General features: G+C 46.7%; 1 protein-coding gene across 2 annotated transcripts in view; it reads left to right on the top strand.

Moving 5' to 3' along the window:
* Positions 1-20,783, top strand: part of Niban1 (niban apoptosis regulator 1) — a 153,510-nt gene that overhangs the window by 117,870 nt on the left and 14,857 nt on the right. The window contains exons 1-7 of one of the 2 annotated variants that reach the window (XM_039091055.2): positions 931-1,130; positions 3,468-3,583; positions 8,931-9,035; positions 9,290-9,452; positions 14,244-14,431; positions 17,921-18,082; positions 20,215-20,325. In XM_039091055.2, the coding sequence (XP_038946983.1) occupies positions 3,473-3,583; positions 8,931-9,035; positions 9,290-9,452; positions 14,244-14,431; positions 17,921-18,082; positions 20,215-20,325 (840 nt within the window). In that variant the 5' untranslated portion in view covers positions 931-1,130; positions 3,468-3,472. 2 annotated transcript variants of the gene reach the window in all.

Genomic DNA, 20,783 nt, shown 5'->3' on the forward strand with positions numbered 1-20,783 from the left:
TCAAGTACTGAGTTCAGCTCTGCCTCGAAAACAACCTGGGAGAAACGGAGGTCTGGCGGTCCGGTTACCTCTCACAGCACAGCTGTGCTCTTTGGCGGACTTCATTCTCTGTTTCCCGGGCTGGTGACTGCCTTTTGAGTTTTGCTCACCATCATCAGAACAGACCCTTACCCTGTGACACATTTCTTCTCCAAGTTGTTTTGTTTTGTTTTTTTCGTGAATCAATTTGTTTAATTAGCTCATAAGCTGAAATATCTAACAACAAACTGGCACCATAGATCTGTCTCCCACTCTCTGAGAGGGGAATTTAAGATTTCATTGGTCCTAATGGTAAGAGCTCTCTGTCGTCTCCAGATTCCATTGCTGACTGACTGGGGCTTCTTCTGTGGCCACCTGGTTCTTTATTCCTTTCTTCTCTGCCTGAAGTGGGGTTCTTCATCCCCGCACCAAACCAGTGCTCACTTCCTGACACCCCTTCATCGACTTTTGTTAAGCTAATATCATTGTCTCCAAATCCTATTTTCTTCCACACTCCACCCCCCCACACACACACACACAGTATCTTTAGCAAACACTTATCCGTATACATGTCAGTTTGTTTTAACATAGACATAGAAGTCAGTGGGCAGGAGTGGAAAGAATCATATAAACGCTTTCTTCCAGCTCCTGAGGTCGGCTGGGGAAGAAGAGAAACTATGTTGCTGGCAACCACCAGGGAACTGAAACCTTCGCTCCTTGGCTGGCAGCCCTGGCCATACCCACCGCATCCACATACAGAATCACATTTTTCTCCCATCTCTGTTTCCGTAGATTGGAAACGAAAACAGCTGTTAAAACTAAGAGCCCATGAGTCATCTGGAGTCTCCACGTGCTAATTATAGTCTCCATCTCGCTCTGTCCAGTCCTTCCCAGTATGCTGAGCCCCGGATCACAGTCCCACTGTGGGGAGAGCAAGTTTTTTGAGGACAACCTTAATTTTCATTTTCTAATCTTCTGAGGTTAAACGCCAAGTGGGGTGCCAAGCCAAGAAAAATAACAAGAAAGAAGATACTTCAATTTGAAAACGCGATCTGTGGGACGGGCCATTTTTCCAGTTTTCCATTTTGAGTCTGAGTTGCTGTTGTTGAGAGGTCGGTTCTTCTGTAATTTTTGAAGGTGCCACCCTAGGCTTGCTTCGTGGTATCCTCACCGTGTAGAATGTTTAGCGCCTGCAGATGCCGAGGCTTACGCTGTGTTTTCTCTTTTAAGTGTCTGGGTGCTTTATAATCTAGTTAGCCTCAAGGGAGGTAATCAACCTGTAATCTGCGACCTGACTGTCACCTGCCAAGGCAGACTGAGTCTCTTAACCTTGCCTGAGTAATTCTGCTGGCCTAGAGCAAAGACGTTACCTCTCCCTGCAGTGAACCTGCTGCCTTCATCCTCATAGCACCCACACACGCAGATTATAAATTATGTAGATTATTGTTTCTGGCAAGAGAGCTGTGCTCCACATTGTAGTGGAGACCTGCCGTTTACTCCTCTTCACGTCCCCTTTCTAGGAATGGATTTCTCTGCCATTGGATTAGGGGTGTGTGTGTGTGTGTGTGTGTGTGTGTGTGTGTGTGTACTGGGCATGAAACTTACCGAATTTAGGACCAATGCATGCTAAGTGCACTCTCTACCACACTGAGTTTCACTGCAGAAGTGCCTGGTTAGATTTTTTTTTAATTTTAATTACATTTATTGATTGATGGATTGCGTGTATATGTGTGAATGTGTATGGGCCATGACATAGGTGAGAAGACAGCTTGCAGGATTCGGTTCTTTCCTTCAACTGTGCAAGTTCCAGGGACTGAAGTTAGATCATCAAGCTTGAACATCTCTAAGCCAGTGGTTCTCAACTGTAGCTTGAGGCCCCTTCTGCAAAGCTCTGTCTCCAAAAATAATTACCTTGTAGTTCATAACAGTGGCCAAAACACAGTTATAAAGTAGCAACAAAAATGACTTTATGGGCTGGAGAGATGGCTCAGCGGTTAAGAGCACTGATTGCTCTTCCCAGAGGTCCTGAGTTCAAATCCCAGCAACCACATGGTGGCTCACAGCCATCTGTAATGGGATCTGATGCCCTCTTCTGGTGTACATGAAGACAGCTACAGTGTACTCATAAAAATAAATAAATCTTTTAAAAAAAGACTCTAAAAAAAAAAGACTTTATGGTTGGGGGGTCAGCACAACATGAGGAACTGTACAAAAGGGTCATGGTGTTAGGAGGGTTGAGAGCTATCGCTCTCTAAACCATCTTGCTGGTCCAAGATTAGTTTTTGGGTTCATTTTCCACATCAAAACCTCTATAATTCTGTTACCATTTCCTCCTCCCAGAGCTAGTTTTAGCAGGAGTGATGTCTCACGCCTGTAATGCTAACACTCATGAGGCTGGGACAGGATTGTGAGTTCTAGGTCAGCCTGTACTAGGTGGTCAGTAGGCAGCGCCGTAGAGGGAGTCCCTCAGCAAACCGGAAGCTAAAGAAGGCCACAAGCTAGTTTTATGTGTTGGGAAGGCAGACAGATAATGTTCTGGGGGTTTTGTGTTTTTGGTTTTGTTTGGTTTTGGTTTTTGGGTTTTTGGGGGGAGTACAATATTTGAAACAGGGTATCTCTGTCTAACAGCCCTGGCTGTCTCAGAACTTAGAGAGATCTGCCTGCTTCTACCTCCTATGTGCTGGGATTAAGATGTGAGCCACCACTACCTGGCAGGAAGACACACAGTGTGACTTTCGGAATTCCAAGCAGGTTATTCAGACCCAGTTTACTTCTCCATACCTTAAATCCCACCATGGGACAGGCATTCCTCTCTGGTATGGTATTATTTCTCAGATGCGGGGACAAACTCATCAAGACAGGATGTGGAGTCAGCGGCCTACCCAGTTAGATCTCAGTGGGACCCTCCACTCACTCTCGGTGTGACCTCAGGCCGTGAGGTGATTTCTGTCAGTTCTCAGTGAAATGGGTGATGTGTGTAAGTCAGTGGCATCTTGCTGTGTGCCAGTTAGTGCCGTTTTCATATGCATACATTTGCAGACTATGTAGACCGAAAGGGCTGACATCAGCTCACAAGGAAACCGGACTTCAGTTTGGGCTCAGATGCCTCACTTCAGATGCCTTATATGAGAGGCTTCTTACTGGTGGTATGAAGTCACCGGATGCCCAGGGACAGCATTTGAGGTGAGGCTGGGAGAGAGGAGGGGAGGTCGGGTGGTCCTCACCACTTGGCTTAGTAAGTGAAGGAATTGTCAGCTTGTAGGGAGAGTAAGCAGTATGGTGGACACTTCCAAATGAACTCCTGCTGGACTGCCTGATGAGTGTCCTGTGTTCTCGTACTTTCCATGCCTCGTAGCAGAGAATGTTACTTCTTGGCCCGTCATACTTGAACCACAGAAGGATGCAAAATAACATCTGTTTTCATTAAATGCGCCTTTCCTTTCTCTTAGATTACATGAAGCAGACCACATTCGAAGCCCAAGCCTTTTTGGAAGCTGTGCAGTTCTTCCGGCAGGAGAAGGGTCACTACGGCGCCTGGGAAGTGATTACTGGAGATGAAGTCCAGGTACTGTGGGGCTCGGAGTTATGGTTCCTCTCTACCTGTGTGGTGGTGGTCAGGACCATTCAACGAACAGTCCACAGGAAGTTGCACGAATAGAAGCCGGGGTTTCCGAGGCGTTTCCCTGAGCCGTCTAAAAGCATCAGTCAGTGAGCAGTGGGGTACCCATGAAGACCACCAGACCTGGCCTTCTTCGGTAGGGCAGCCCACAATGCTCCTGTTAAGTTGCTAACTCTGAAAAAGCAGAAGTTTGCTCACAATGATGAACGTGGCTTTGGTGTTCTGGAGTATGAGCCAAAGGCGTCCATGTTGAGTATGTTTGTTTTAACACATCCACACATGTAGTCCCGACCCAAGAACACTTCAGAATTTCAAACAGTTCTTAGTGTCCCATATTTTGCAGAAGTGTATCCATTTAAAACGTTGAGAAGTTGAAATATTTACAATACTTTTAAGCACCAAAAAAAACCCAAAAGCGTAAGAAACGGAAGCATTTGATTCCGCCTGGCCCAGCAAATAGACAGCACAGTTAATACTTAGCAGATATTTAGCACAGAGACCTGTATTAAAATGTTCTTGTGTGGTACTTTGTAATGTTCAAATCTTAAGTGTGTCTTGGCTGTCTTACAGACGGGGAGGGGCAGTTTGTATGAGGGAACTGGGAGGCACAGAGCAGCTAAGTGACTTCTGCACTCAGTAACTTTTTTCATCTTCTGCCTAAGCCACTTGCTTCATATTTTCCTTCGCTTAAAATCTTTATTTTTTTAAATTTACTTTTGTATGTATTGGTGTTTTGCCTGCATGTGTGTCTGTGTGAGAGTGTTGGATCCCTGGACCTGGAGTTACTGACAATTGTGTGCTGCCCTGTGGGTGCTGGGAATTGAACTATGATCCTCTTGAAGAACAGCCAGTGCTCTTAACCACTGAGCCATCGCTCCAGTCCCTCACTTAAAGTCTTTTTTTTTTCTTTTTTCGGAGCTGGGGACCGAACCCAGGGCCTTGTGCTTGCTAGGCAAGTGCTCTACCACTGAGCTAAATCCCCAACCTCTCACTTAAAGTCTTAATTGTATATTAGTTCACATTTCTTTATGCTGAAAACAAAAAATTTAGTAGATCTTTTCTGGGGTGGAGTGTTTCTGTGTGTGTGTGTGTGTGTGTGTGTGTGTGTGTGTGTGTGTGTGTGTGTGTCCTTTAGGCTAACACGTGCTAAGTGCTACATAAAGTGCAAAAGAGCTGAATGACTCTTTTTATATCGCTCTCTTAGTAGTGATGACTCACACAAGTATGGCAGGCCTTCATGGTGATGGTTATTTTAGGCAGAGGTCCAGGCAGAGCAGTGTCTCGGAATAACTTTCCTGACAGGCTGTTAAGGTGAAAAATATTTGTGTGCTTGGTAAAAGCATCAATGCATTTCCTCCTTGTCAATATGAGCTACGAGCACTATCAGATGAACTCGTGAGAAAAAACAATCTGCCAAAAACGTCAAGTAGCTGCAGATAAAGGGTGTGTTTATTTGCCTTTAAATTAGCCAGGTGGGTGAGAACCATTCATGCTGCTTGGTTCTAAGACCAGAAAAGTTCCCACGTTTGAGGGCTTGTCTATTCCTTCTAGACTTGTCTTCATTCAAAACATCTTGAATGCAGCCCTTTAAATGGATACACTCAACTTCAGTGCTTCAGTAACCAAGGGACCTGGGGCCAAGGGTCCAGTCAGACATGGGGGTCTGCCTTTGGGAGGGGCATTCTTCCTCAGCCTTATACCTTCTTACAACTCCCAGTCTGAGAGGAAGCACAGTGTGTGCCCTTGGGGCATAGCGGTGGGACCTCAGTGGGTGTTCTCGGTGGGACCTTAGCGGGCGTGCTCCGTTGATTTGAGTTCTGTTGTTTTGGGGACCAGGGTCTGGGCGTGTAGCTCAGGCTAGCCTCAAGCTCTTGTCCTACCTCCCTTAGTTTCCTTAGTCGTTAATAAGGCATACAACACCATACCCTGCTTGCTTTGTTCATTTTGATCAAACTGATAGCATATTTGGTTTCTTTTTCTTTTTTTTTTTTTTCTGAGCTGGGGACTGAACCCAGGGCCTTGTGCTTGCTAGGCAAGCGCTCTACCACTGAGCTAAATCCCCAACCCGCATATTTGGTTTCTTATGTGTGTGATAAAATGTTCATCTCCACTTCCCAGCAGTTCAAATATATTTATGTATTTGATTAGTTACTTTCCCTCAAAAGGCCACAGGCTTCTCTCTTGCTTATGGAGAGCTAGCCTGGACCAGGGCAGGTAACACCAGAGTGGATGGAGAGAGACAAAGCAGTGTCAGGATGGGAGGGAGCTGAAGTTAGTTAATGAGGAAGGTGGTGTTGGTGTGAGATGGCATGGTACCCCAGGCTCTGTCAGCCTCAGGCCTCTCCCCCCAAGCCCCCTTGTAGCCTCTCTTCCCCCTCTTTCTTTTTTTCCCAGACATATTTTATTCTCAAGTCCCTGAACTGTAAAATAGAAGCAAATTTCTTGGAACATCATGTGGGAAAGAGCAGAGGCGAACTGTAAGCCCACCCAGATGGAATGTTGGTTTTCTTTGGCCTTTGTGTATAACATTTGGGTCTTCTCACATCGATTCACACTCATGCTCAAAACCCATCCAATCTCTGCTGAGGGACAAATGCAGAGAACTGCGGTCCTTGGCTTCAAGCCTTTTCATCCATGACAGCATTCCCCATTGTGTTTTGCTTTCGTCTCCATCCCTCTTCGCTCTCTCTCTCCTCACGCCATACTTGGTAAGTCTTGGGCATAGGTTCCAAACAAGAACTCACTCACCTGGGCAGGATGTGACCTGGGGATCATTAATTATTCACTTTATCCAACGGCTGAACTTACTGATTTCCAATATGTTTGCATACGCCAAGCTTCTCATAAGATCCCCAGGAAATGGTGATCTTATAAGATCATCTCTTAATGGTCCACAGAGAGTGACTCAGAAAGGAAACACAAGTCCCTCAGTGACTTTTCAAGACCTGTGAAAGTCTTGCCTCTGTTACCGTAATCACTTGAGGTAGATCCACAGGGCAGCAGATGGGAGCCCTTCAGGCTGTACTGAGCCTCACAGCTCCCTTCCCAGGAGCCCAGGGGACCAGGGGAAGGGGACCAGGGGACCAGCCTGCTTGTCATTTCCAGCCTCAGAGCATTCCTGTTCAGTCCAGCTAGAGCATCGCACCCTGCCACGGAACCCCAGAGAAAGGCCAAGGCCAGTGAGCTTGTGAAGGTTTCCAAGGGCTTGTGTCTGAGCAGTGAGCTCAGTGAGAAAGTCCTTACTGCCCAAAGCGTAATCTGAACTTTTATGAGGAGGAGGTGGTCAGCTGTTTTGGATAAATATTATTTCGGCTTCACAGACCAAATGTCTCTAGTGATGGCCTGCTCTGCTGCCCGCTGCCATTCTCAACAGCGCCCTCAGTCTGCAGCCTGCTGTTGCTGCTGAGCTGTGGTCCTGAGAAGACTCCAGGTTGAGTGAGTGAGAGTGGCCCATGTCAGGGCAGAGAGCAGAGAAGGAAGGGTGGGGGGCGTTGTGGTGGACGTGTGGAGTACTGCTCAGATGAAAGGGAACAGGAGCATTGATCAGCACAAAGTTTTAGGATAGATTTGGGAACATTCCCACAGAGCACTCTGAAAGTTTCTATGTCCCCTAAATTCTGCTTAGCCCACAGGTGTTGTGTTGTTTCATAGTATTTGGTGCTAATTTATCTCACTATTATTTGCCTAGCAGGGTCCAGATTTTGTACTTGGTGCTTTTCACAGACAGTCAGGACATTCTAGCCAGGACATGGGTAACTAGCAATCTTCTATCTCCCATCCTCAGTGCATAGCTGCTGTAGGAGAAAGCTTCTGTAAAACTCAACGCTGTCTTCATTCCAGCAGCAGGGAGCATTTTCGCGTAAAGGTCGGCACTTTGCAGTTGGTGTGCTGTTGAAGACATTCTCACCAGGAAGCAGCAGGGCAATGGCAGAGTTATCCACCTGATGACCTATTGCTGAGAAAAGGGTCCTCTTGCTCTCTTAAGGGTCTCTGTCTTCACCGCATGGCTGGGAAGTCAGCATGCCAGGAGCCAGCTTCGCGGGGTCAGGTTCTAACAGGTCTCTGGGTCGAATGACGTTAAATATAGAAAACAGAGTGAGAGAAGGGAACATAAAACATAATTTTAGCTTTCTAAAAACAATGCCATAGGCGTTTGCCCAGGTGGCTGTGTGTCTCTGGAAGGAAACCCTTCTCCTGGGAGCTGAGAGATAGATAGTCCTCCTGAAGTATAAAAGGCAATAGGCCAGCCTGGGAGATGTTTATTCACAATGTATGCCCCTCCCCTTTAAAACACAATGAAACAAGGAAATGTTTCGTTGCTTAACAACGCAAGCTTAAAAACACATAAAACACTTCTGCGCCTTTGTCTTAGTTGTGTTTTGTTTTTGAGACAGGATCTCGCCATTGCCCACACTGACTCAGGGAGGCTCCACCCCTGATTCAAACTCTTAAGTACTGGGATAATAGGCAAGCACAACCTCATCCAGCAAACTTTTGCATTTTTATAAAATTAGTTTTAAGAATAATATTTCAAAGTAGATAGTCATATTCTCTCTCTCTCTCTCTCTCTCTCTCTCTCTCTCTCCTCCCCTCTCCTTCCTTCTCTCTCTCCCTCCCTCCTTCCCTTCCAACATCAACAATCCCTTCACTTTCTGTGCCTTGTTCGTTTTGTCATCTTTCTTTCCTATCCTTGCCACATCTCCTTGGTCCTTTGGAACCTTCTTTTCCTTCTTTACAGGACTCCTGTTAGGCTAGGTGTCTTCAGAGGAGGTTTAGCTGTCCACCAAGGATGAAAGGCATAGTCGGGAATACTAGGAGTGAGGAGAATGCAACATGCAGAGGCTTGAGAAAGAATGGTGGTTCTGGGACCACAGACCAGCTCAAGTTATCCTGTTCAAACCTGCTGCTCCTGTTTAAGGATGCCGTGTCTGCCACCGAAAGCCCCACTCTGGTTCTAAACACGAGGGGTCTTGAATTTGCGGGAATTGTTTTTCCCATTGAGACAGCAGCCGTAGAGAATGCCAACAGACATGTCTGTGGCCCGTGAAGGTTGAAGAAGATTTATTTATCCCTAAGATTGTGAGCAAAGATTTAATATGGAACAGCCATGAGTTCCTTCTCAGGCATCAGCATCAAGGTCTCTCCTTCCTCATCCCCCTCACCTCTGCTCATCAGCATCAAGGTCTCTCCTTCCTCCTCCTCACCTCTGCTTACTTCAGAGACTGTGTAGCCCAGGACAGGGATGCTGGCCATCATCCGCTGATGTCCAGCCATATTCTCCTTTACTCTGCAGATCCTGAGTAAACTGGTGATGGAGGAGCTCCTGCCGACCCTCCAGACTGACCTGCTGCCTAAACTGAAGGGGAAGAAGAATGACAGAAAGAGAGCCTGGTTTGGAGTAAGTTACAATGTTGCTTTGCAACTGTGTGTCAAAAATGAGTGTTCTCATCTCTTTCCTTTTTGGGGGGGTCAGAGAGGAGGGGTATTCGGTACCGTTTTAAAATAATTCCTTCCTAGGTAGAAAAATGTGGGCTTTGAACCTGCTCGATCTCACTGGCATAAGAGCTAATCTAAACGGAGTTGTATGAGGGCTGGCCTCCTTCCCTTCCGTAACTCCTTCAGTCTGAGATGATGCACCGTTCTACATTTCAGCTCCTGGAGGAAGCCTACAATCTGGTTCAGCACCAAGTTTCAGAAGGATTAAGTGCCTTGAAGGAGGAGTGCAGAGCTCTGACAAAGGACCTGGAAGGGACCATCCGCTCAGACATGGATCAGATTGTGAACTCAAAGAACTTTCTAACTGGGAAGATCAGAGGTTGGTGGAATGACCCCTTGCTGCTCCCTAATAAAGAAGCTGCCCACATAGAGACCCATACATAGAGAGAATGTGCTGAGCCTCTGTATCTGTGGGTCTCATAGCTATGGATTCAACTAACCACAGATTGAAATGCCCAAGGGGAAAAATGTTTGCAATGATCAAGTGTAGACTTTTCTGTTATTCCCTAAGCAATACAGCACAGCAGCCATGTGCTATCTGTATTGTATTTAGTATTGTAAGTAAACTACAGATGTCTTAAGTGATAGGGAGTATATAGTTGTGTGCACTGGTTCTATGAAAAGACTGTATCATTTGATAGCAGTGATTTTAAAAGTCTCTCGGGATTTTGTCCTCCTCTGAGGTGGGGGTTGAGGGGAATCTCAGAACCAATTGCCCTCAGAAAGTATATTCAGCTTCAGAGGAGAAATAAGCCGAGGGAATTGAGGGGAGACAGTAGTGTCTGTAGAAGGAGCTTGGTGTAGTGTTAAGGGCCTTTGTTTTACCCTGGATGCTTTGTAGACTCAAGGTAGAGGGAACCTTGCTCTCTGCCTTGTGGTGTGCCTGTGTATTGTAATGTAGAATGAGGCTTTCTCTGATAGAAAGCCTCCGGTTTGGGCTTTGGCTCAGTAAATCTGTTTGTAGTGACAAATTAATTGTACATATTAACTGGTCACATAGACTTGAGGTGGTCACACGCTTCTATCTTCCTTGTTCTCCTAATCTGACATTGAAAGGGCTGACAAGCATGGCCGGCAAATTGTGGTCCTCAAGCTGGATCTGGCCCTACAAGATTTTGTAGAAGATGCCATTTTGAACAGAGCCACGCCTACTCATGAGTTCACAGTCTAAGCTGCTCTGTGCTCCTATAGCAGAATTGAGGTGTTGGGACTACACAGCCACAGATATTTACAGTCTGCCACTTGACAGAAAATGCAGCCCATCCCACACACAGAAACCTTAGGTGGCCTGGAGGGGTCTATGGGATACTTTCCGTGGCTCCCTGTTCTTCCTACATCCTGTACCCAATGCATGAGCATTCCTAATGTTGCTGCAGAGGAAGGGCATGTCCGCTCCTCAGTGGTCATTTCTCAGAAGTATTCCTGGATAGCTCAGGTGAATACTCACACATTGGACATTTGCTCCGTGCCTTCTGGGCTAGTGGTGGAGCTTGGAACCCTGTGATTCTGAAGCTGCCTGGCTAAAGGGGGTTGTCTGCCTGCAATTCACACCTTCATCATACTATAGCCCAACATGCCTCAGAGCTTTAGGATGGGTTCCACTGAGAGGAGATTAGAAGAGGAATAGCTTTGTATGTGTGTGGTGTCTGCGGGCCTGTTTCTGCAATGCCTTCAAAGCCAGATACAGATCAACATCAGTGTGATTTCTGTTTGATATGGTCCAGCCTCACAACCCCTCTAGGGTGAGTGTCATAATTCTATGTATAACTAAAACTACCAACATTATGTTCTCTTAGACCTGTGTGGGCCTAACTACCGAGGCTGAAAGCAGACCAGTGTCTTTTACCTAATGCTGTGTGGCTCCTAGACTAGTACTTGTTCCATAAAGGAGATCTGGCGAGGAAGTTATGGGCAAATCTTTTAAAAGCAAAGTATCAGGCATGTACAGTGGACTCACTGGTAATCTTTAGCACTCTGGGGACCATTATCAGGATGGTGAATTCCAGGCTAGTGTGGGCTGGAAAGGTAATGTGCCATTGGAAAGAAGAAAAGAGGAAGAGAAGGAGGGAGGGCAGAAGAAAGGCAGAGAGGAGGGAAGACAGACACGTTTTAGTGGGCCTCTGGTCCTTTATCTTTAAGACAGAGAAGGTGCCAGTTGCAATGATGAAGGGTGTTAGATTTGGGAGCATTATGTAGCTGTCTTAGTCAGATTCTATTGCTGAGAAGGGACACCATGATCATGGCAACCCTTATAAAAGACAGCACTTAATTGGGGAAGTTGTTTACAGTTCCAGAGGTTTTGTCCATTACCATCACAGAGCAGGGTGGCACTCATGGTGCTGGAGAGGTAGCTGAGAGTTCTACGTCCAGATCTGCAGGTGGCAGGAAGAGACTCTGAGCCTGGCTTGGGCTTCTAAAGCTTCAAGTTCACTCCCATGATGCATCTCCTCTAACAAAGCCACACCCACCCCAGCAAGGCCACACCTCCTAATCCTTCTCGAGTAGTGCCACTCCCTGATGATTTCAGTACATGAGCCTATGGAGGTCATTCCTATCCAAACCACCACAGTCCTCGTCTCTCCATTTCTACCCATATGGCACTTGGGAGTGAGGCCATTGATGGTCAGTTCTGTTCCACGATTATCTGTTCAGGAAGAACTTACTGTGCTCATGCTCAGTGTAAGGACCGAAAGGCTTCGGGTCGACACACTTTTACGCACAGAAGACAGGAAGCATTTTGTAGATACCAAGACAGAAGGGAAAGATGATGAACTCTCTCAGAGAAACCAGAACAAAGAGGACAAGTTCAGAAAACTGTGGGGGCCCTCTTGAGGAGGGTAGTTAGAATTCGGTGATTAGAAAGTGCGAGAAAGCCTGCAGTCCTGTGCTTCCTGAGTGTCAGAGCCGTTCTAAGCACTCGGAAAATGGTGAGCTTGTTTCCCCCTCACCATAACCCCCCGGAATAATTACTTCTCTGATCTCAATTTACAGACAACAAAACCGAGGCCATGGTTAAGGGGAACTCCTGACACCCGAGGCATGGGTGCAGCAGGCTCTGACCCAGTCCCTCTAGCCTCAGCCTTCTAGGCTTCCCAAAAGCTGCTACCTGCCAGGGAGGCTCTTTAATTAGGGTCACCCCCTCCATAGCCATCATGGCTTCATCCCCATGTGCTTGAAAGAGGGCACGGTGCAGATATGGGGGATACCAATCTACTCAGCCTGGAAGGAAACACCTGCAAGCCACAGGTCAGGAAGTCTGGAGCTGGGGCTCATTATGCTGTCCCAAGTGACATCGGAACTGAAGGCAAGATGAAAAGGATGATTGCAAGCAGAAGTGGAGGGAGGCAGCCCAGGTGAAAGGACACTGGACGGTGGGGTTGATGGGGGCAGGGAAAGCTGAGGAGAGGAGCATGGGCCGTCGCTACCCATCTTGCAATGGCGCGCCCAGCACTGCCAGATCATTGTTGATGTAGTCATCAGCATCGTCAGTGCTCAGGATTGATTAGATACTTTACAAAGAGCTCCTCTCGCAAACTTAATTAACTGACAGCTTGTTTTCTCGGCAAGCACTTTTGCAGTTTGCTTTCAGATAAATCCTCCTTTTAAAATTCTACAAAACTCAAAATGTTTCGTATCTGAGTCTGCCATCACAGGGGACTTTCATTTATTCTTTGACTATTTCGTACACGTATGCACTATATCTCAGTTATGTCCACTCTCAACTCCCCTCTTTCACTCACCCACTTCCTCCCTCCTCTCCCTTCATGTTCATCCCCTCCCTCCTCTGTCCCTCCCTTCCCCACCTCCTTCCTTCTCTGTAAACCACTGGCTCTAATTAGTGCTACCTGCTAGAATGTTGAGTGGTCCTAAACCACCATTTATTTTTGTGAGTGTGTTCGTGTGTGTGTGCACATGAGTGTGTACATTTCACATGTGTGGGGGTCAAAGAGCATCTTTTAGGAGTCACCTCACTCTTCCTGTCATGTGGGGATCTAACTCATGTCGTCCTCTCGGCTTGGTGGGAAATGCCTTCACTTGCTGAACTGTCTCGCTGGCCCCTGTACAGGTCTTGAGCCGGTAGCCATAGCACTGTGAGTTCATGAACGTTGTACCAAGTCTAGGATACCTTAAGCATCGTTCTGGATCACAATCCTGCATTCGCACAGGAGCCTCGACCTTGGTACAGTTATCTATGGTGCCCAGCTTCTCTTTTTCCATATATAAAGAGGAAGGGTCGGACATGCGGGGGCCGTCTGTGATGATGTGACAGAACAGTGAGCTTCAGCAAGTGGGTCTACCCACTCCGTGCAATATGCTGAGCTCTGCCACTGTATCACGGCTAGATTGCTCCGCCCGCGGTCAGGAAAATGTCCTCTGCACCAAATCTGTTGAGACTCCCAACCCTGCTGATTCAGAGCTGGGATCAAAGGTGGTGTCTTTAGAGAGTAGGGCCATGGTGAGATTGCTTTCATGCTCCTATGATGTCTTTACTCTGTGTGTATGCACACGTGTGTGCGTGTGCCTCTGTGTGTGTGTGTGTGTGTTTGTGTGTGTGTGTGTGTGTGTTTGTGAGAGAGAGAGAGAGAGAGAGAAAGAGAGAGAGAGAGACCAAGCTTATCATCCTTATCAGAAAAGCATTCCTTTTGTTCTGTGTTAATTCAGTTCATGAAAGAGAGAGAAAGCGAGTGTCCAGCTGAACAGAGATTGGACGTGAGTTTTAAAAGGGTCTCTGGTGGTAGAAGGTGGGTGGAGTTACACTGACTTAGTGCTTAGAGACATGAACTAGAACTGACAATCTGTTTTAGACTACCAAGTGCACCTCAGTGGTGATGGCGGCGGGGGCTGTTTGTCAGGCCACTGCACATTCATGGAGATCAAACAGAGAACCACATTCCTCCCAGGGCAGGATGAGGCTTGGAGGAGACTTCTGGAGATGCTTTAGGTCTCCAAGCATCCAGCGAGTTTCCAGCCTGGTGAATGCTGGCAAAGGTTCTATTATGCTAGTCTACTCTGCCCATAGGAACTTGCCCATGGGGCCATTTAACTGTGATGTGGTCTCTGAACCCAAATTTGCCCTAAGCCACGCTTTTTTGTTCGTTTCCTCCCTTAGCAATGGTGGCTCAGCCGGCCGAGAATCGCTGTGGGGAAAGTGTGCAGCCCTTCCTGGCATCCATTCTGGAGGAGCTAATGGGGCCGGTGAGCTCCGGTTTCAGTGAAGTCCGTGCACTTTTCGAAAAAGAAGTAGATGAACTCAGTCAGAGCTTCCACACCACCCAGGACGGTGCCCAGCTGAAGGAGGTAGGAGACAGCACACTGAGGGGCGGACATCCCGGGGCTCTGGGCTGCCTTTCTTGCTCTCCTCTCATTTCTCCTTGACCCTTCCCAGCCTCTCCTGTTTCCCTCCCTTCCTCCTATCCCTCCCCTTCCCATCCTCTCCCCTTTTTCAATCCCCTCTAGCCTCTCCTTTTTCTGTTCCTCTTTCCTTTCATTTATCTGTTGTTCCTGCCGTCTAACTCACTGGTCTATCCACTCATCACTAAGTCCACCTAGTTCTCTTCATTAATGGCTTGTAAGTTGCAACTATGTTTATACAACAACCACCTTAAAGATATAACGCTAAGTCCATAAAGAGGCAAAGTAAGTGACCAGCATTGACACCAGCTGCTCCCACTCCCTCTGGCTTCATACCCAAGCCCTTAGATTGACTGATATAACCTGGTGTGCGTTTACCTGCATACTTTACTTGCTCATATATAAGCATAGCTCTTCATTTTAAATAGTATTCCCGGCTTTGTTTCCACAGCTACAGGCTCCTAATATAAAGCCATGCTTGTCACACAGCAGTGTATTGAATCACAAAGTAGGGGAGGGGTGGACACCAAAGGAATTGATGTGCCTTCATGTTCAAGATTTGCTGACACACACACTGGTGGCTTGCCTTACACTTAACGTATCATTAAGGACAGGATTTGTTAGGGTGACTCTTTCTTTTCTTTTCTTTCCCTTCCTGATAATCAGTTAAAAGCGTCTGTCTTTTGAATTGGCACATTGTAATTGTACACATTTATGGGCTACAGTGTGACAGTGTTACCCAGAGCTTTGAAGGCAGAAGCCTGGCTCCACAGCCCCAGTAAGCTATGCTCAGCCACCTGTCACCAAATGCCAATAGAGAGATGAGTGGAGGTGACAAGCAGAGGAAAGAGGTCAACTTAATGTGCCCACCTTGAGAAGAGGAAGAGAGAGTCCAGAGACCCAAGTCTGTCTTTGAAGTGCTGATGAGAGGTTTAGGCTTAGATAGAGGAAGAACTGGGGTCCCCCCCCTACACCCCCATCACCTTTCCTGCTCCCCTTGACCACCATCCCAGCCTCAGCTCTTCAGTTTCCAGATAGTCCTTAAAATCATTAACCCTGGAGGGGACACATCTGCTTCCTGTGGGGTGCTCTCTTCTGCTCCAGGAGCAGCGTGGCCTGCAATGCTGACAGCCCCTTCATATGTGGATATATCCTGGGAAGTTCTGCTCCTCTTAGGACCCAGAGTGACTGCAGGTTTAGGACAAAGACTTGCCTCTGTGCTATCAGCCACAGTAAAGGAGACAGACAGAAAGTAAAGGGAGGTAGAGATACCAGCCTTCGTCCTATGCTAGGTACCTGTGGACCTACCTGAGCGGTCAATGCCTTTTCAGCAAAAGCAGCTTCTACACACCCGGTTCAGCAGTTTATACGTGCAGATGGCGCGGAATGATCGCATCAGGAATTAGCGCTTTATTCCCTTAAACATTTTTCATTTCTGTGTGTTATGAGCTCTTTGGGCCCATTATAAAACACATGATAGATTGCAGTAAGCCATAGTTTCCCTCCTGTGCTGGGCTCTCATTTCTTTACGTGCATATTCACATGTATGGTTGTACAAAACCAAGATCACTTAATAAATGCCTTGATGCTTCTTATTACAGCCCTGTGTTCATGTGTGTGTGCACGTGTGCATGTGTGTGTGTGCATGTGTTTGTGTGTGTCTCTGTGTACACATGCATGCATGCATGCATGCGTGAGTGTGTGTGTGTTTGTATGGCTATGTGTGTATGGGTACCTGTGTGAGGTGTGTATGTGTGTGTATATGCAGGTAACTTGCATGTGTGTATATAAGCACATAAGAATGTGTGTATTCACATGTGTATTTTTACCTTGCCTTTCTTCCTCTTTGTTTGCTGGCAACACTCCCTTCTCTGCAAATAACTATTATCACCAATTTGGCTTGTGCTACGCCACGCTTTCCCCCTCTTAGAAGATATATAAAATGTACACATTTCACAGCTGTTGTCTTCCACTGCCTGCTTTTAGAAAAATAGAGTTATTTTGTATACCACGCAGCTTATCAGGTTTCTTCTTCACAATGATTTCATGAAACCGTCTCCAAGGTAACTGTACTAGTTCTAAATCACTTTGTGTAATGACAGCATAATATTTCCTGCTTAGAAGCGCCATGATTTATTCAGCCACCCTATCATTGCTGACACCATGAGCAAAGCCATAATAAATAACCTTGTACCTACATCCTATTGTATCATAAATACATGCACATGTGTACGCACACACAGTCCTTACATCTTGGTGCTTTTATTTCAGTGGGATAGAGTCCTAGGTTGAAAGATATATGTTTATGTTAACAGATGTTTCCATTAAATTTTAAAAGGATTTTAAATTTTGCAGGGTACTGATTAGTTTGTGGCAGGGAGCCTTCTCCCTGTGTTCCCCTCTGTGACGGTGGCTATCGCGTATTTAACCATCTGATAGTAGTGAAACAGGCACTCATTTTCCTCTCTTGCCGATTCGATTAATTTGTTTTAAGGAATACATTCCTGGCCCAGCAGTTAAGTATACTGACTGCTCTTCCACAGGACCCAAATTTAGTTCCCAGCATTAGGCCAGGGACCTCACAACCATGCGTAACTCCAGCCCCAGTGGATCTGATGCCCTCTTCTGGCCTTCATGTGTACTACATACCCATGCCCATACTCAACGCACAGATATTCACTGTTAAAAACAAACTTTTGAAAAAAGAAGCAATATATGTATAATTGTAGGACAAGAGCAAAGGTAACAATGTATCTTCCCCCTTTTAACCTTTGGTTACACCCCAGTAGATATCTCCATTGTTTACTTCTTAAAGGGAATACTTTCCTCCTTTAAAGCTCAATGGGATGGGCCTGGGGAAAATTCATGTCAGATGCCGACTCCTAGGTCATTCACACTTGCCTGCATTTTGCACAGCTTCTCTGAGAGTTTTCATTATCAGCCATCTTTATTTTCCTGTCTTTACCCATTCACCTGTGTAAGTTTACAGTGCGTGAAACCATTTTCAACTAAGCTTAGAATATGAAACAAAGTTTCCACCCCTTAGAGAATCTTTTGCAGGCTCATGGGCTCAGCAGCAGTTCTCACAGCCTGCCTCACTGGTTCTTGAGTTCAGGAAGCAGGGACTACTGAAGGCTGAAGGCTGAAGGCTGAAGGCTCCTGAGGACTTAGGAAGCTGGGAGCCCCTTCTTGAGCATGCCTCGCAGTCCTGCCGCTATCTGGTTGCTTCTACTGCATTTATTTCCTAGCAGTAGAGCTTCCCCAGAGAACCACAGAAAGAAAGAAGACGGTTGAAGATGCCTCGGATAAAGTGGTCCAAGCAGAAATTAAAACTCATAGCGGACACTTGATTGTTTCATAATATTAGTATTGTGTAATATGGTGGAAAGATTCCTGACTCTAAGGGGGTTTGCTTTTCTTCTTTACCAAATGCAGTGTCTAGACCAGCTAATGAAGCTTCCTCTGGATTCTGTGAAGATGGAGCCTTGTTACACTAAAGTCACCCTGCTTCCAGAGCGCCTGCTGGACCTCCAGAGTCGCTTCAGATTCCCTCACGTTGATCTGGTGGTCCAGAGGACTCAGAACTACATGCAGGAGGTGGGAGCAGACGGCACTCCAGGGAGGATGGGGATGAGGCTAGAAAGAAGGGGAGAGGGAGGGAGAAAAGGATAAATGCACGCTGGTGGGTGTGGTCAGGGTGCTTTTCGGCTCAGGGAAGTGAGGCTGGAGTGCGGTTGACTGAGGACACACACTGTACTTCTAGCTGGCTTCATCTCGCCTCAGAAAATATGTGTCTGGGAAATAAAGCAGCATTAGCCAGTAATTATTTAATGGTTGAATCAGGGCTTCAAATTTTGTCTGCAGGTGAGGAACATATGGGGAAATTTTAAAAACTACTAATGTGCTACCCCACCCCCAGTGATCTCAAATGTGCGTGTTTGTGTTATCATATATTTGAAATTCTTAGAGAGCATCCTCTACCCCTCTCCCAGTGTTTCTGATATGCAACCAGGATCTAGAAACAATGGCGGAATTCTCTACCTCATTATAAGAAAGTCCGTTACAGCTTCATATTTGATTTTTATTTTTGAAATTTACTCTATCACGTGTACGTGTGTGCACCTGCTTGTGTGTATGTGCGCCATGTGCATGCAGGTTCCGCAGGGCTAGAAGAGGGTGTCAGATACCTGTGACTGGACTTATTGATGGCTGTGAGCTTCCCCATGGGTGCTGGGAAGAGAACTGGAGTCTTCTGAAAGAGCAGCGAGTGTTAACTGCTGGACCATGTCTCTAGCTCTGATATTTGAATTTCTCCAGTCTACCCTGTAGACCTCCCCATGAGGAGGTCCTCCTCCTCTAGAGGCAGAAGTGAAGAAGTATCATAGTTTCCTTCATATTATAGTATTCCCTAAATGAAAGAAAAATCTAATTCTGTTCCACATATTTAGCTTGCGGCGACTAAACACTGCATGGAATCCCACCTCAGAGTCATGACAAATTCTAAGTAAGACCAAATCTTAAGTAAACGTAGTGCTGTTGAAAGTGTCTCCATGAAACGTTTTACTTAAAAATTACAGGCAGGATTAGTTTTGTGCGTTACTATCTAACCTCCAAACTCTGGGTGCTTAATGATGATTGGGGGAGCTGGATGTGGTGGTGCCCACCTGTAATCCCAGTATTGGGGAGTTAGAGGCAGGAGGAGAGGATCAGCAGTTTAAGGTCTCTGTCTACATTACAAGTTCAAGGCCAGCCTAGGCTGGATGAAACCTTCCCTAAAAATATAAAGGATAAATGGCAGAATTAGGAACAATATAACAACAGTGCCTTGGATAATTCTGGGTCCTGGAGAGACAGAGGCAGGCATGATAGAAGACTAAGACATCTGAGCTGCATCGGTTTCCAGAGTAACAAACTCCTGTCCTGTGTGACCGCCACTACGGCCATGGAGTCCTGGTCCCGCCTCTCCTCTCCAGCTATATTAATGTCCTTTCTCATGGCTGTGACAGAACACCAGACAGGAACCCCAAAAGGCTTCCTTTTGGCTTATAGATTGAGAGGGAACAGCCACACAGGGCAAGAGGTCACGGTGGAGTTCATAGAGGTGGGAGGGAGCATGTGGCTGGGACAGCACCAATGCTGGTGTCAGGAGCAGAGAGGGCTCAAGCTAGAAGTAGGGTGAAGCTAGCCATATTCCCTACGCCTCCCACCTCCTCCGGCAAGGATCCACATCCTAAAGATTCAGACCTCCCAGAACACAGCAGCCAGCCAAAGACCAAGTGTTCAAAAACACTAATAAGCCCATAGGGACCCTTTCCCATTCCAACTGGAGCACCAGCCTGGCAGAGGAAGGAGGGGCTATGAGATGATGGATGGAAAATGAGAGAGGGTGCACCACAGGGCGACTTATGTCATTCTGGGTGTCGAGTTGCAGCCTTCTCCCCCCTTGTCATATGATCTGTGTCTGCATTGCCAGGGAATAGAGGAGAATGCCAACAGGAGACCATGACTCTGAGTCCCTCTGTACTGGGGTTTCTTTCCCATTAAGAACAATGGGAAGAAGAGGAGACAGAAAGATACCATGATGCAGGCAGGCAGGCAGGCAGGCAGGCAGGCAGTCCACAGTTGCTCCTGGGGAACTCTGTCTAAGACTCCTTTCAGAGCCCAGGCAGGCTAGCGGGGTCACCTGTTCCCAGCCTCTGACTGTGGTCTTTTTCTATCTTGATGGACAGCTCATGGAGAATGCTGTGTTCACATTTGAGCAGTTGCTCTCCCCATATCTTCAAGGAGAGGCTTCCAGAACAGCAGTGGCCATCGAGAAGGTTAAGCTCCGTGTCTTAAAGGTAAAAGTTTAGTCTTCATTTGTAGGGGGAGCATCTGACAAGATTGTCACACACACACACACACACACACATACACACACACACACACACACACACACACAAACACACACACAAACACACACACACAAACACACACAAACACACACAAACACACACACACACACACACACACACACACACACACACACACACACACACACACACACACACACACACACACACACACACACACACACACACACACACACACCATTCCTTTACTCGGTGGGAAATACCCTGATGTCCCTTGTATCCCCTCAGACCCCTTTTTCCAAGCAGATAACCATTGTTCCCAGCAATTTCCCCAGCATGACTTGCATGCCTCTTCTGCCATCTAGTGGCGCCTTCTGGAACTGCATGTCATTAGCCTGAACACCGAGCAGAAGTGACCTATGTGTACTGGCTGACTGCTTCAAACA

This window comes from Rattus norvegicus, chromosome 13 (assembly GCF_036323735.1).
Source record: "Rattus norvegicus strain BN/NHsdMcwi chromosome 13, GRCr8, whole genome shotgun sequence".
Taxonomy (NCBI): Eukaryota; Metazoa; Chordata; class Mammalia; order Rodentia; family Muridae; genus Rattus; species Rattus norvegicus.